Raw genomic sequence first — 13,267 nt, 5'->3', positions numbered from 1 at the left:
AGAATCACACTGACTAAACTCACCTGTTAGAAGTTTCCTCTTGGTCACTGCTGGTTAGCTGACGCTTTACTCTGTCATCACCATGGCCGCTGCTTCCATCATCCATGCCCTCAACTTCCTACAAGCAGAGAGAGGGTTCAGAACCTAAAGCTTAGGCTCAAGTTTCAAAGAAATCCTTCTTATGTCCTACACCAGCAGTAAGGAAAATCTTGATAAAGGAAGTGAAGCACTAAATAGGACTCCACCCATCCTTATAAGAAGAGCAGTTAACCCTTTCAGCACTCCAGCTGAGCTGGTCCGAGGTCAGCACTGTGATGTGTGATTGTGAGGCAGGACGTTACTGAAAAGGAGTGAGTAAGTGAAGTTGGAGAGAATGCACGTGAAACATCTACCTGTGTTTACAGTGGCCTGCTCAAGTCTGGGCACCCAAAGTCAAAATTTCTGTTGTTGCAGAAGGCCAAGCCAGTGATAAATGACTCCAAATGCATTAAGTAAAATATGACATTTAATATTACATTTTCAGTTGAAAATAAAGGAAAATGCTGTGTCGGCACTACTGAACACCCTATTGAAAAGCGGTAGCCTACAGCTTGTAAATGTTTCTGTAGAATAGAACATTTTCAGTTCCTGTTCGAGGATGCACTGCTCTTCTGGGGTCTGTCCACAGGTTTTCTCTGTTTCAAACAGGTACTGAGAAGTTTTCCCCATGAATAAGTTCACATAACTTTTTTTTTTAAAATGCATTGGGTGTCTTAAGAGGATGATGCTCAAACTTCTGATGCAGAATTTTGTGGCGGCGACGCAGGAGAGGTTTTTTACTGATGAGTCACCCGTAAAAGGTCACATTCTTGTTGGTGACTCTGTATAGTAGAACAGAGAAGCAACACAAAGACTGCCAAATTTTCCTGGGGGCCTTCTGGAGTCAGACTGGGGGTTTGGTTTGCCCCTCCTCTGAGCAGTTTAAGTTTTTGGGTCTACAACAATTCAACATTTTCTTCTTAAGCATAACCACCATTTCTTATTTTAACGATGAAGTGAGAAAACAGTCACTGGAAAACACTTTCATATATCTTTCTACTACTTTTTTGGACTTTATTCATATGAAGTTTCAGAGGCCTGTGCAGTTTATCCTGATCTAATCCAACAATGACTATGAACAAAAGCCTTAGTTCTAACAAGATAGTTCAGGTCTGAGACCTAAGTAAAAGTTATCTGTCAGCTCAAAACTCTTTGCAAGCCACTGTACTATGTACTCTGGGAATTAAAATAGAAAAATATGAGCTCTGCTGGTACTACATTTTCCACATTAAAGTGAAGCCTACTCTTGGGAATAATTGCAGTTCATTTATATGATTTTATTTCCCAGTCTCACTCACAGTCCGACTCCCTGTCTATTCAAAAATCAAATGGGCGAATACACTGTTCACGATGTATGGTTTTCTCCTCTGATGCCCATATTTTGCCTGTTCATAGTTAAAATAATGGAAAATAACATAATGTCATAACAATTAGTTGTTTAATATGAGCCAGCATGCCTGGATTCTGATGCCGTGGAATAATCCATCGTCTCAAAATTTCATATATCTTTGAAAATCTTCTCATTTAACTCTTTTTGAGAAAACAGCAGAATATTGATTATTGTATTGATTGAAAAAAAAAAAAACAGGGTTTATGCATCTGGCTTCTGATTCCAGTACGGAGTCCTTTTCAAACCATGAAAGCATGCAGCTGTGTGAGTAAACACTTTAGAGAGACCCTGGGGTGACCTGGTGAAGGTAAGTGGATCTCCAGCTGGGAGGAAAATACCAAAAATCTCCCGTTAACTACAGGAGCCTCCTACAAACTCAGCAATGCTCCCTGATCATAAAGAACAAACTTATTTTCCACTTAGCTGGTTTTATTTTCCTCTGCAACACACACTTGCACATTAAGGAAATTTAGTCAGGAAACCCGAAATATAAATGAGTTGGATCTCACTCAAAAGGTCTCATCGTACACATCATTTTGCCTCATCCTTGTTGGAAAGCAGATGTACGATAACCTCCCTCCTACTCTGCCGCAACTGATGGAGACACTGACTCACCGGTTATCAGCGGAGACTGGGGATTAGAAATGAGTGATGGGTGATAAGTGAAAACAGAAAAGCGGTATCTGTGACTACTGTTGACAGTCAAATGAGACACCTTAAAACAACAGAGAGCAAAGGACGTATGAGAATGGGCACTGTGATAGTAAGATAGGCTCTCATCTTTGTGGGAGCCTGTTTCCCAGAAAGTTTTGTTGGTTGAGGCAACTTGCTACCATCTGGGTTCACTTGGCCTAGCTTGGCACTGCTCCTGGCCTGCAAAGGCCAAATTAGAACAGCTATTTACATCAAGCATTATGAAACCTAACCACTTCTGAAACCTAAGCAGCCTGGGAAAACCAGATACTCGGTTCATTTCTAAGCTCAGATGTGAAGATCTCCCACAGGATTGAGGGCATTCGCAAGTTTTTGTTCCCGAGTCCATCCTTTAGCCCCCGAAACTTTTCTTCCCACAACCACTTTAAGACCTCCACGGACTGTGTGAGCTGAAGTCATGACTTTGGCCAGACTTGCATACAGGTGCAGGGAAACTCAGTGCTGTAAGGAATGGCTCAATTTGTTATTGATGGAGCACACTTCCAGAGAAGAGTTATTGTGTGCAACAGCTGCACTGGAAAAGGCTGTGAGTACATCTGCAAGTGAAATGAAAATGATCAACCACAGACTTTAGAAATATTTAACAACCCTGGCATTAGCTAGAAATAAAAAAATAGATAAAAAAATCAGTTTTGATTAGTTAGCGTTTGTGCTGTCATATTGAGACTTTTAGAAGTATTTTATTCAAAAGGTTTCTTGTCGAGCTGCTGCTTATTATCAAAAATGTTAACAGTTATTCAAACATGGGACACATTAGAACTGTGATGATCACCTGTCAGCACAACGGATCGGCTGCAGAAACTCTACCAGGAGATCAGGCAAAGGGAGGTCGAAAACTCACTATCACCTTGACCTCTTTTATGCCCAACAGACCAAAGAGTGAGCTGATGTAATGTTAGCAACAAGGATGGAGGACACTAACGAGCAAAGCCGTCCTGATTTGACAATCAGTGTGTGGAAATATTCATGATCCTACACGATGGCATAACAATTCACCGTAATATGGCTATTTGGCTCTTTGTAAGACACTACAATGAATACCAATGTGGAGATTCACCCTGGAAGGTAAGTAATGGTATCGTGGACAAGCAGAGCACCGTCATGTTCAAAACTACTCTTCTGCACAGTCAGCTTTAGAAGGCCTCTCACTACAAGCTCATAAAAATGCTAGAACTGCTGTAGTGGCGGGGTTATGGATCTATTATATTTTCTAATCAATCTGAATGAACTGCATGTTTTTTCTAATTAGTTCAGACTTGATTTTTATAAAAAATAAATAAATAAAAAACAGTACAACGAAAGGATTGCAAGTTATAAATACCCCCTCAGAGGATTTGACTCTGATTTGTACTAATCCACTTAAAACTCACCCTAACCCAAACGTCTCCTTGCCTGACCCCAACTCTAAACTTAATTTAATCTTAATTGTGCTGTAAGCCAAGACTTCATACCAAGATTAACTTATTTACATTGAATGAACGTGCTTTTTGTCTCCAAAAAGTGAGTTTGAAAATACCGTACCTTTAAATGAGTTATCTTGGAAGTGATACTTGTCTTTGCAGAATCCGCAGGCTTCTCATCAGCTGAAAAGAACACACACACATAATGTCGACCATGAACACAACAATGAGAATTAATATCAACTTGGAATGACTTTATAAGTTTGACAGTGTGACTCTGGTATCCATATCTTTATTCAATGTCGGGACACAAACACTGATCATACATAGTTACAAAACGATGTCTTAACAAGTGCCTAAATGCAGGCAAGCGTTTAGGCAAGGCAACACCTGTGTCTCAGTCAAAATATGGCACACTAAAAAGGGCAACAAATTACACACTCACAGACACAAATGCTTTTGGGTCAAGTGCAAGTTGTCCTTTGCGAGGGATAAAAACTTGATAAAATGTAGACAACGACGCTGACGACATTATTGGCTTTACCAGTGATTTTCAGATGTTTTTGGACTAGGAAGGTAACTAAAAAAAAGGCCTGAGGTTGAATGTGGAAAGCCAATGAGCAACACTGGATTCAGTGAGTCTTCACCGCAATAGATCGACGATGACTTATCTAGCTTTTTTTTTTTTTTTTAAAATAGGGAAAAATACATTCACGCTGTATTTAACATCTGTGCAAGAGAAAAGGAGAAACAAGTCCCATGTGACCTCTCTAATGAAAAACAGCCCCGAGAATATAATCTTCTAATCTGAACAAGAGGAAACCATTAAATTTAATGGTATTCCAAAACAACAGATTTCTTAAGTCATCACACTCAAATCCAGTCTCTCTCTCTAAATTTGTTTTTACTGCCCCGACAATGTGACATTTCTTGCCAGAATAATAGCACGTCTGACAAACGAAGTGTTTCCAGTGGAAGAAAAAACTAAAAACTCCAGTTTTGATTTATTTTGCCAAGCTCCCCTGCCGTCCAGAGCTTAGCATGATTTACTTCAAATGATGAAACATTGCGCATTGCAGACTGGTGACTCAACTCAGGCTGCACTCATAGTTTTGACTTTGGTCCAATATTTTTTCAGGTCACCAACTATTCAAGGTCAAAACTGCAGTTAGAGATAGAGAGAGAGAAAAAAACAGACAAACTCAAGAGATGGAAAAACCTCCACTTAAGTTAACAGACTGCTCTGCAAGTGTCCCCCCTCAGACTGACAAGACTGCTCACTTGCGGCTGCTGATGGCTTATGGGATGGACCTTTGACCTGGGAACAGCCATATGTAAATATTACCCTGTAAGCTCTGAAGAATAGTGCAGTAAATCAAATCTGCATAATATGACTCAGAGCGGAGGTGTTGTCCTCCCAACTCTCACAAAAGGCAAATGGAATATAAACTGGAGCTTCCCACACCTGTAATATATCATCTGACATATCTCACCTACCTTAGTCAGTTTATTAGTTATGTTAACACTGGTCTAGTTTAATCTTAGTGTTGATGAGGAGTTTTGTATCCATGCATTGCTGACTTGCAGAAGCTGCTGAATAGTCAGGGAAACCCTTGATGTAACCAGGAGAGGCGTTCTGGCTCAGAGCTCTGACTCCCCAGCCAGTTTGGACAAGAAGTTCAAACAGCCCTACGCACACTGCCAGTGCTCTCACATACATACACAAGACATGGTACCTGGCTGAAACATTTCAGGGAGATGTTTTTTTCCAAATTAAAAGCCAAAAAAAAAAGAAAATTAGCAAAAGTAAAATCAGCTGGGGAAAAAAAGCAGTAAATCAATATCCTGCTAAAAAGAACAGAAAAACCACTGAATGTGAAAATATGGCTATGTTTATGGCAGCCAGGCGGAATACTGACTGACTAAGAAGATTGTTACAAAATATTAACTATATTATATTACAGAAAATGAACTGCCTTTTCAGTTCTGTCCTTGTTTTGATGTGAATCTCCCACCCTCTCATCACAGATCAGACCCAGCCTGCAAGAGAGAAGCTCCAGCCAGAGTGACTGCAAGCAAAACAAACTCTTCTAATGGTATTTGGTAAAGGAAGCGCCACACACAAATCACTGAGCAGTGTGTGCTTGTGTTACTTTTGATTTATTGGCACATGAAGCCACAGGTCTGTCATTTGCGATACATGTCCTCGAGGTGTGCTCTTGTACAAGTCGAGATAAAGATGTCAGATTACAAAATTTGAGCAGAATATTACCCAGAAAATGTAATCCAGATTTATTTCTCACAGCGTGAGCTTCACTTTCTCTCCTCGTGGTTTAATAACAACTTTTGATGAATATTATTAACCCTTTAAAGTCCTGCTCTATCATTTGGTTGAGCATATTTTTCAGGGACTATACTGTATTTCATAAAAAATCTGGGGCGTCAACTTGCCTGAGCCATCTCTGCTACTACGTTTAGGCATGTCATGCAAAAAGTAAGTAAATCTGGATACTTTTGCCATTTCAATCATTTGGTAAAAAAATATTCTTCTTCTTATTATTGAAAGAACATTTCTACATTTCTTTCTCTTGTGCTGACAAGAACTCAAACACACCTCACTGAGAGAAATAAGCAACTGCAAATCAAGGTTGACAAATGCAGGTAGAGAAAACAAGGCAGCAGGAAATCACTGACAATATGGCTAAATAATACAAACCAAATTTCTTTATCTTTTAATTGAACCGAGAAACCCAATATTTTCTGTATATTCTAATAAATATTTGACTTCTGACGGCGTTTCGCATCTCGAAGCGCTCTCATATAATGACTTTTTATACAGCATTACCTTTAAGCCCATCATCATTTACACACTGTTCTGTTTATGGCATCACAGTCACATATGCAGCTCATAACCCTGCAAAAAAAGCTCACAATGTAACTCCATATGTTGGAGAAAGTGTAAGCATTCATTCACGCATACACGCTAACGAACAGTTACTGGGCAAAAAGTGTGCAAACATTCTTTTTTCTATCCTTTGATAAATCATCAGCTTTGCATGAATCGTCAATAACATAATGGAACCAAGCTTGTCGCAGTTTATTTTCTGTCAATTCCCCTCAGCGAACAAGAAGTTAAAAGCCCACATCAATAAAGCAGATAGGTGATCTGACACAAGCAATGAGCTCAGTGATTCTTTCAGACAGAGTAATAGAAAGCTCCTGAATGAGAAAGCAGTCTGCGGAACAATAGGGGATTTCAGTGGAGTGAAAGTGGAGGGTTCGTCTTACCTTTGTGCTCGTCTGTGTCATCAGTTTCCAGCAGCCTAGCAGAGAGAGATGCAGAGACAAATGAAGTCACTTGCAAACATAATAAAGAGATGAAATTACGTCTGTTATAACAGATGCTTGTAAAGCAGGACAAAACACAATAATATCTCTTAAATATATTAACACAATCTATAACTGCACACTCAACTAATCTAATATACATGATCCAATATGAGCTAGCAACAAGAAAACAGCAGCAGGCCACTTACTGTGCCTCACGTGATAGGTATTATACAACATTCACAAATGCTTCTCTTCTGGTAGCATGTCTGCTGCGATGAAACAGCACTGCCTGTGTAGCATCTCAGGGTGCCCATTCATGTCTAAGTAATAGCTGTAAAAAATGGATGGGGACAGCAGCTGCCTGTGGGGCAGCAGCGATGATGTAACAGGAGGAGGGGAGAGGCCCGCATTCAACACAAAGGAGGACCGTAGTGGACATCTGGGAGGGTCAAAGGTTACTGAAGAAGGCCAGACAGCAAGCTGCATGATCAAAGTCTGGGCCGATCTACGCCTTTTTAAATGGCCGACATAAAGCATAATCCAATTCAAATACTGTACTCCAGACGGTTTTGTGAGCGTCGGAGAACAAACTATAAAGAAATGTTCAGTGGTAACTACAATTCACCGTCTGACAGCATGCTTCTTGTAGCTTCCACTGTGCAACAATCTGGAGTTGAGACAAACTCCATAAATAATTCAAAATTGCCTTTGAAAATAGACATTTAGATCATACGGTTAATTAAAGAAAATACAAATTTACAGTAAACAGTCCATCTGAAGGACAGCTGTAATCTACTGCTCTGTAGGACAGCAGGAAAAGAGTTAAGAGGCGTTACATATGGACAGGTGGAAGTGAAAAGCTGGTCATTCAACAGAGGCTAAAGCTAAAACGTAAACCAATCAGCAACAATCATTAAAACCACTGACCGACAATATCGGTAACAATCAACAACAGAAGGAGTCCATGTGATGTCATCGGATATGAACATGTACTCCGGTGATGCCTGATTATGCCCCTGTGTAGCAGCTGGCTCTATGGTCATACACTGCTTGACCGTTCGGAAAAAAACCAAGACAACTTATTCAGCATGTCCTATTTATGTTTTTTGCAACAACAAAATATTTGTGCATAGATGGAATAAAATGGTGTAAAAAGGCTCCCTTTGCTCTAAATTGAGGATGAGGGTCATATGTTAGCAAGTCGAGTTAGCTTTCAGGCTTTGATTCGTGAATTTTCCCAAATGAGGTACATATACACAACAACAAAAAAATAATTTTTAGCTGGCATGTTAACAAAGGCTGTTAATGGTCCACAGCCACACTAGGCGTGTCTATATAGAACTGTGTTGTAGGTGCATTTCCTACATCTAACAACAGATGGAGAGATATTCATGACAAAACGCTGAAGAGTAAAACAACTCCTTCTCCAGAATCTTATCAGAAATATTCTCCCTGGTGTGTTTTACATGCAAAAAGGGACCATGTATTTGTGGCTTTGTGGTTCATACTTGTTGTGTATTGTTTTTCGACATCCTAAAAATACAGCCTACTGCTCAGATGTGAAACCCTAATGCTCTTATCATCTCCATCACGCCCTGTCTTGTCACGCAACCTGACACCAGTGAGGAGACTCACATTCCACTGTAGGCTTCTGTCTCTATAGCTGCAACAAGTTTTTTGTGCTTTTAATTTTGGCTTCAATATAACTTTGCATAAACTTTGCGTGGTCTGTTCCACAATAGAGATGTTATCATTTCCATATCACTGAGGTAATGTCAAACCTCTCTTTGGTATTATTTAATCATCGTCAGCTGCTGTTGTTGGCTACTATTTCTCAGGCTTGTTGTTGATTTGAGGATCCAACATGGAGGTGCCTTGAAAGAAGTTGTGCAAACTTATGTTACAATCGCAACGAAAAAGAACTGCAGGTGTGGGGATTTGACAGAAGAAGAAATACTAATCAATTCCTCTGGGTCTTTGCATTTCTGTGGATGTTACTTTGACACATAGCACCCATAAAAACACTCACTCATGGCATTGGCTTACCCCAGCAGAAGAATGCGCCCTGTCACTCTGCAAACACTGCTCAGGAATGGTTCGAGGAACACCCAGCCTCTAATCCCCCTGGAAGCAAATCTCATGGAGCATCTAGAACAAGTCCAATACACTGAGGCTCAAAAGATCCGCCGCCAACATCCTAGTGCCAGATACCTCAGGATAACCGTGGAGATACTGTTGCTATGTTCTGGCAAGTCCGAGCTAAGTTGAATGCCTTAAACAACACCAGACAGGTGGTTGTAATGTTGTTGCTCATCATTGTATGACTGTCACATAACACCATCTCTCCGGTAAGGCTGTGACAGTGTTGTAAAAATGCTGGATTTGCCTCAGTACTGTCAGACTTTTCCTTGAGCTGGTGTTATGGTTATGTCTAGAAAATTAATTTCTCCTGCAGTCTATCCTCATGAGTAATTCTGGGCTTTTGGTTTGCTTACTGTGGAAAGTTTGGTCAGTTTGGGGCCGGCAGGCCTCCTTACAGCTTTGTGAAGTAGTGGAAATTGGAAGACGGCAGTCCTCGGTATTCATGGCATGAGAATATATTGTATTTGGAGATGGTAGGAAATACGATTAAAGAAAAGAAATCCCTGTAGGTGTAATATCTAAAGTCATGCAATACTCTGTGACATAAGGGCACCACTGTCTTCAAATTTACCACGTTCAACACCTTAAGACTGTTTTTAAGACATGGCGATCTTATCATTTAATCATATCTAGTTCTCAGACTCTCTGGTGCATCAGACTTCTTTAGAACCATAAGGCAAGGTAGCACTTGCCCAGCCCACACTTTGACAATCAGCTGAGGGAGAAGGGTGACATGCATCAGCTTGATGTTGCCAAAATTACCCACAGAAGAGTAGTAGAGCGCAGAGCAGAAACAAAGAGAGAGCACGGTGATTTAGAGTCATAGGGGAAGTTAAAAAAGAAGAAGGTAAACACATTCAAACCAAGGCCACTGCTTCATTAATCAAACCCTTAGGAAAGACTTCCCCTCTCTCGCTCCACTAAATGCACTAAATGATATCATACACACAAAACACCAAGTAAAAAAAGGGACCAAGAGAGCAGGAGGAAAACAGAAAGCTCAGTTATTCATTCTGCACTTTTCATTTGTGAAGTCAATGGATCAGACATGTGAAAAATAATCGGCTCCAGCATCCTTCTGGTGTAGTTAATCCAATGGCATTTCCTACACATGCTCAGCAACAAAAAGGAAGTTATTGCTGTTATCTTTTTAAACTTTAACATTATTGTTACAGCATTACTTTGTCAACTGTATTCTCTAAAGCTGAGCGATTCTTCTTTGTAATTCCGACAACCCGCAGCTGTGTGGAGAAGGTGCATCTTCAACGCACCGGTCCTCTCCTCACTCTCGTTGCTACACTGAACGCCGTGAAACGCTCTCGATGCGTTAACAATTCATTATCTTCTTGTTTCTGAAAAATATGTAGGTCTCTCGGTGCAACTGTTTCGTAACTTGCATATATACGCAAAATGTTTTAATGCCGAGAAACTTCCAGTCACTGTGTTCTCTCTTATGTGAAATTTAAGCAGCCAAAAGACAGAGTGGATAACATATCAGGCAGTGAAACATTTAAAAAAAAAGTCTTGAGTACCCAAGTGATCATTTCAAGAGACAGTTGACAGTAAATGTCAAATGATGTGTTTTGGAATGTTACCCTTCAACTATAATTTCAAGAAGGATTCCTGTCTGACGTAGATAGACTTTCTGTCAGACAGTTTTCATTATCACTCCAACAGCTGAGCTCCAGTTTCCTTTATGCTATTCCTGTAACAGACACACAAACAAGCTGCTTCTGAGAGTTCTGTGAACATGTGCAAAGCTTTATTCATAAGAACATACAAGTCAGTATGCTTATATACTGTCTTAATAAAGACATTTGCATTATCTTAAAGGCTACTTTGAAAGAGCACAAACAACTCTGCAATTACTACGTAGAACCAATAATGTCTGAGGTCGGTTGGGCAGTTATTGACTGACAACAGAAACCTGCTTCTGCTCTGTCTGTATTTTGTGTACCTGCATACAAGATTGTACCAAAATGAGCGTGGCACGCAATGCGCTTCATCACACAACGGACAAGGTTAGTAGTTGACATGACAGGCATGCGAGTCAAACACATCGACACGTCAAACCATCTTCGTGCTTCAGGTTTTTCCGCTGGAAGATATTCTCTATACTGCCTTGAGCCAGTGCTTTGTGAAAATAAATTTCATCCAAATCTGCAGTGAAGACAGAAAAGTCATTTTCTTTACTTCAAATAATTTTAGTCGGGGTCAATATTCGATACTAAGCTTTATAAAAATACCACTGCCTGCTGTCTCAAATAGATTAAGTAAGCATTGGTTGTCTAGATTAGCTAAAAAAAAATGCCTTGCGCAATGTCCTGTATTTCTCTAAAAATCCTATTACAAGACAAGGCATGCCTTTGCAAAAGCCATACAATAATCAGCCCATAATATCAAACTGGCAATCAATCAAAAGTATGTTTGCACCATGCTTCATTAAGTTAAAGGCACTAAAACTTGTCTGAGCTCAGTAACTCTGTGGCTGTAAGCTCCAAACTTTGACATTATCTCAACACTCTGTCTGTTTCAGTTCTCCCACAGCTATTGAAATCCCCTCTGGCAGTTTCTTCAGGAACAGACAAGTCCAGCTATTTGTGCACAGTACAATCCCCAGCCTGACTGCAGCTCCAACATCCCCAGGCCTGCAATTGGACATGCTTTTCCTCCGTGCGCCATTCTTGCAGGAGCATTCCTTATAACCAATGAGCACGCTTTATTGGTCTTCCAAGTCACTCTGACCGACCTGTCATTCACGGACTTTATTAGGCCTTGTATGACTGAAGCAAACCAAAACAAACGGTTGGTATGCCATCACGGCAAAACACAACGTGCTTCGCACACAAGGCCAACTTTGGAAAAGCTTGCCTTACTTCAAACTGAAGATAGCACTAAGTGCTCCCCTAATGGGCCAATTTGTTGCCTACTCTTCACTTACTGGGCAAACGCAAGCAAGAGATATACAGCAGCATTTTTAGTTCCTTAGACGGCCCACTTCTACTTGCCTTCTATGTCACTATGCCCTGTACAGCTTTGTGTGCCATGTCTCTTGTAATTCTACGCCACGCCAACTGTTCTGCATCAACAATGGCCAAAAGAAGTGAGTGTTTCTTTTAAACTTGTGTTAATGAAAATAAACTCACCTGAAATTAGAGGACATCTTTATGGAGGAGACAACCTCGGACTTCGGGGATGAAATTGTGCCTGTTTTGAAGCAGGTAGGGGCCTCTTTGTCCCGTGCAGGCTCATCACCAACACTCTCCACAGTGTCTGCCACTTTACTCCTTAAGCCCCTCCTGGTATATGTTTGTTCTGATCCATTATCCTCATGTTTCTCTCTCTCCTTGATTGCTGAAGATGTCGTTTCAGAGGTCTCTTTCCTGTCTCTTCGGACATATTTGGAGGTGAATTCATCTGTGTTGCCGTAGCGCTCGGCCAGCTCCCTCCTTCTTTCTGCCTTGTAGCGAGCAATTCGCTCAGCCTTGGTCTCTTGGGCAGAGCTCTGCAAGGTGTCTATCCCATCCATTATGCAGTGTAATGCCGTTTAAGTGATAAAATTCAAGGTGATTTCCTCAGCTGATATGGTTTCAAACTTTATTTGCAGTTGCTCCCTTGACAGCAACGTCTCACTTCATCAAAATCATCGCAGTCCTGCAAACAAAGGCAGGAGGACATCATTAGTACAATATCATTTTCGAGGACTGCCTTTACAGCAGTGTCAGACTGGTTGACCAGGATATAATCTCTACAGATCTCCAAGCCGAGCCCTGCCCTTTCAACCCCCCCACCCTAAATGCATATCAAATAACCTCTTCATCCCATTTTGTTGCCTGTTTAGTAGAGGATTTGTACCTGGGCTAATAATCTCTTTACCTTACCTTAAAATGACTCAATCCTCACAACAAATACAACACGGAAACTATAAACTGACCATGGATGTGTCTACATATTATTTGTGTTATAGACTGAATATAAGCTCTCAAACCTCTGTAAGCAGCGACAGGCTCCGCCTAATAAAAACTCCTTCCCATATATTTCAGCAAAATAAAACAGCACTTTTTGCCTTTTCAATACCTCGTGACTTTCAGTTAGGAGGCAAAAAATTAGAAGCTGAAGTCACTTTGTTCCATTAAGTATTCTCATAGCAGAAAACCACAAAAGGCTTGGATGCACATGTTTGAAAACTGCACTCACTTAACTACATGCCAGC

The 13,267-nt window shown here is 40.6% G+C and overlaps 1 protein-coding gene across 2 annotated transcripts in view; it reads right to left on the bottom strand.

Annotated features, from left to right (window-relative positions):
* svild (supervillin d) overlaps positions 1-13,267 on the bottom strand; it is a 46,633-nt gene that overhangs the window by 20,911 nt on the left and 12,455 nt on the right. For both annotated transcript variants that reach the window (XM_075457975.1, XM_075457976.1), the window contains exons 2-5: positions 12,201-12,708; positions 6,871-6,905; positions 3,704-3,765; positions 24-118 (exon numbers count right to left, since the gene is read on the bottom strand). In XM_075457975.1, coding sequence (XP_075314090.1) covers positions 24-118; positions 3,704-3,765; positions 6,871-6,905; positions 12,201-12,583 — 575 coding nt within the window. In that variant the 5' untranslated portion in view covers positions 12,584-12,708. The remainder of the gene's footprint in view (positions 1-23; positions 119-3,703; positions 3,766-6,870; positions 6,906-12,200; positions 12,709-13,267) is intronic.

This window comes from Odontesthes bonariensis, chromosome 23 (assembly GCF_027942865.1).
Source record: "Odontesthes bonariensis isolate fOdoBon6 chromosome 23, fOdoBon6.hap1, whole genome shotgun sequence".
In the NCBI taxonomy this organism is placed as follows: Eukaryota; Metazoa; Chordata; class Actinopteri; order Atheriniformes; family Atherinopsidae; genus Odontesthes; species Odontesthes bonariensis.
This window is presented reverse-complemented; position numbering and strand designations above follow the sequence as displayed.